The 2,747-nt window shown below is 60.5% G+C and overlaps 2 protein-coding genes across 2 annotated transcripts in view; both read left to right on the forward strand.

Moving 5' to 3' along the window:
• Window positions 1-2,016, forward strand: part of LOC104396497 (POU domain, class 6, transcription factor 1-like) — a 13,022-nt gene extending 11,006 nt beyond the window's left edge. Inside the window, exons 4-6 of the mRNA XM_010006347.1 lie at window positions 399-537; window positions 790-964; window positions 1,671-2,016. Coding sequence (XP_010004649.1) covers window positions 399-537; window positions 790-964; window positions 1,671-2,016 — 660 coding nt within the window. The remainder of the gene's footprint in view (window positions 1-398; window positions 538-789; window positions 965-1,670) is intronic.
• Window positions 2,017-2,263: 247 nt separating this feature from the next.
• Window positions 2,264-2,632, forward strand: LOC104396509 (POU domain, class 6, transcription factor 1; the record flags this gene model as incomplete). Its single annotated transcript, XM_010006358.1, has 1 exon — window positions 2,264-2,632. A coding segment is annotated over one exon (369 nt), but the record flags the coding sequence as incomplete, so codon positions are not given.
• Window positions 2,633-2,747: the final 115 nt, after the last annotated feature.

Below are 2,747 nucleotides of genomic sequence, written 5' to 3' on the forward strand. Positions count from 1 at the left end.
CCCACACTGCTGCCCCACACTGCTGCCCCACTGCTGCCCCACAGTGCTGCCCCACACTGCTGCCCCACTGCTGCCCCACTGCTGCCCCATCAGCCTTCCTGCTCTCTGGGTCCTCCAAATTTCCCATCTGGGCAGGGAAGGACGAAGCCTCACCCTGGTGTGAGCAGAGGTGCTGGTCACCTCCAAACCTGCATGGTGGGACACCCCAAACACAGTGCAGAACTGTCACCTCCACCTTCCCAGCACGGAGCTGGGTGGTTCCCAGTGTCACCTCTCCATGCCTGTCTCACCTCCTCTGTCAGCAAAGGCGACGTGGTGGCCACTCTCCTGGGCTGGAGCTGGTGGGCTGGAAGGGGGGAGCCCCCATTTCAGGGTGCTGAGCCCCTCCTCTGCCCCAGGTGCAGCCCATCCAGCCAGCCCCAGCTCTCTCCCAGCCGGCCGTGGTGATGACAAACCCTGCCCCGGTGGCCAAGGCCTCCTCCGTGCCCGTCCCCATCACCTGCACCGAGACCCCCACCGTCAGCCAGCTGGTCTCCAGTGAGTCACAGCGAGGGGTGCTGGGGGGACACCAGGGACTGGGGGCTCCTGGGAAGAGGGTTTCCGTGCTCTGGGAATCCCCGTGGGGATGGGGGAGGATGCTGTGCACCCACAGCCTCCATCCTTGGGGATGACCACGAGCACCCGGCCTTCCTTAGGGAGCCTAACGAAGGGGATGCTCATTATGGTTTGGGGGGGAGAGGCGGGGGCATGGGCGTTTGACAGCAGCCCCCGTGTCCCCTCTGCTGGCAGAGCCCCCAGCTCCCAACAGCAGCGCGGAGGAGGACGGGATCAACCTGGAGGAGATCCGGGAGTTCGCCAAGAACTTCAAGATCCGCCGCTTGTCCCTGGGGCTGACGCAGACGCAGGTGGGACAGGCCCTGACGGCCACCGAGGGACCTGCCTACAGCCAGTCGGCCATCTGCAGGTATGGGGGGGCTGGGGCTGCCCCCCGGGGTCACTGCGGGTGGGAACCGGGGAGGAGGGACGTTCAGGAGTAGGAGGGAAAAATCTGGGAACAGAGGAAACGCAGAGAAAGGGAGGGAAATGGGAGAGAAGGAGGGGAAATGGGAAAGGAAGGGTATTGGAGAGAATGAAGGGAAATGGAGAGAAACAGGGCAGTTAGAGAAACAGGAGAATCAGATAAATGGAAGTAGAGGGAGGGAAATTGAAGAGAAGGGGGAGAATTGGAGAAAAGGAGTGAAAAATGAGAGGAGGAACTAGAGAGTGTGAGGGAATTGGGAGAAGGGAAGAAAAAATGAGGAAAGGTGGGAAGTGGGGAAAGAGGAGGAGGATATGGGAGGGAAATGGGAGAAAAGGAGGAAAATTAGAGGAAAGGGGAAATTGGAGGAAAAATGGAGAAAGGGAGGAAAGCTGGAGGAAGAGGGGAGAATTGGGGGAAAGAGAAAAATCGGGGAAGAGGGAGAAAAATGGGAGGAAAGGAGGAAAATTAGGGAAAGGGAGGAAAAAGGGGAGTAAGGGAGGGTCGGTGGGGTCACTGCCCACAGAGCTTGTCAGTTCCCCGCTGTGGTGTCACCTGCTGAAGGTGGCACTTGTCCCAAACCCCCTCAGAGTGTGTCCCCCCCACACACGTCCTTGCTGCATCCCTGAGGGTCTCGTGGTGCCCCCGGCAGGTTCGAGAAGTTGGACATCACCCCCAAGAGCGCCCAGAAGCTGAAACCGGTGCTGGAGAAGTGGTTGAGCGAAGCCGAGCTCCGCAACCAGGAAGGGCAGCAAAACCTGATGGAATTCGTGGGGGGGGAGCCCTCGAAGAAGAGGAAGCGCCGGACCTCCTTCACCCCCCAGGCCATCGAGGCCCTCAACGCCTACTTCGAGAAGAACGCCCTGCCCACGGGCCAGGAGATCACCGAGATCGCCAAGGAGCTCAACTACGACCGCGAAGTCGTTCGCGTCTGGTTCTGCAACCGCCGCCAGACCCTCAAGAACACCAGTAAACTCAACGTCTTTCAGATCCCCTAAAAAGGGGGGGGTGGAGGAAGAGGGGAGAATTGGGGGAAAGAGAAAAATCGGGGAAGAGGGAGAAAAATGGGAGGAAAGGAGGAAAATTAGGGAAAGGGAGGAAAAAGGGGAGTAAGGGAGGGTCGGTGGGGTCACTGCCCACAGAGCTTGTCAGTTCCCCGCTGTGGTGTCACCTGCTGAAGGTGGCACTTGTCCCAAACCCCCTCAGAGTGTGTCCCCCCCACACACGTCCTTGCTGCATCCCTGAGGGTCTCGTGGTGCCCCCGGCAGGTTCGAGAAGTTGGACATCACCCCCAAGAGCGCCCAGAAGCTGAAACCGGTGCTGGAGAAGTGGTTGAGCGAAGCCGAGCTCCGCAACCAGGAAGGGCAGCAAAACCTGATGGAATTCGTGGGGGGGGAGCCCTCGAAGAAGAGGAAGCGCCGGACCTCCTTCACCCCCCAGGCCATCGAGGCCCTCAACGCCTACTTCGAGAAGAACGCCCTGCCCACGGGCCAGGAGATCACCGAGATCGCCAAGGAGCTCAACTACGACCGCGAAGTCGTTCGCGTCTGGTTCTGCAACCGGCGCCAGACCCTCAAGAACACCAGTAAACTCAACGTCTTTCAGATCCCCTAAAAAGGGGGGGGCAGGGACGGGGAGGTGCGTGTGTCCCCCTACCCCCCCGACCCCCGTTGCCCACCCCGAACCTCCCGCCATCAGCACTTTTTTTGCCACCGTCCCCCCGGCGCTG

Source organism: Chaetura pelagica, unplaced genomic scaffold (assembly GCF_000747805.2).
Source record: "Chaetura pelagica isolate M959 unplaced genomic scaffold, ChaPel_1.0 scaffold291, whole genome shotgun sequence".
NCBI classification, from domain to species: domain Eukaryota; kingdom Metazoa; phylum Chordata; class Aves; order Apodiformes; family Apodidae; genus Chaetura; species Chaetura pelagica.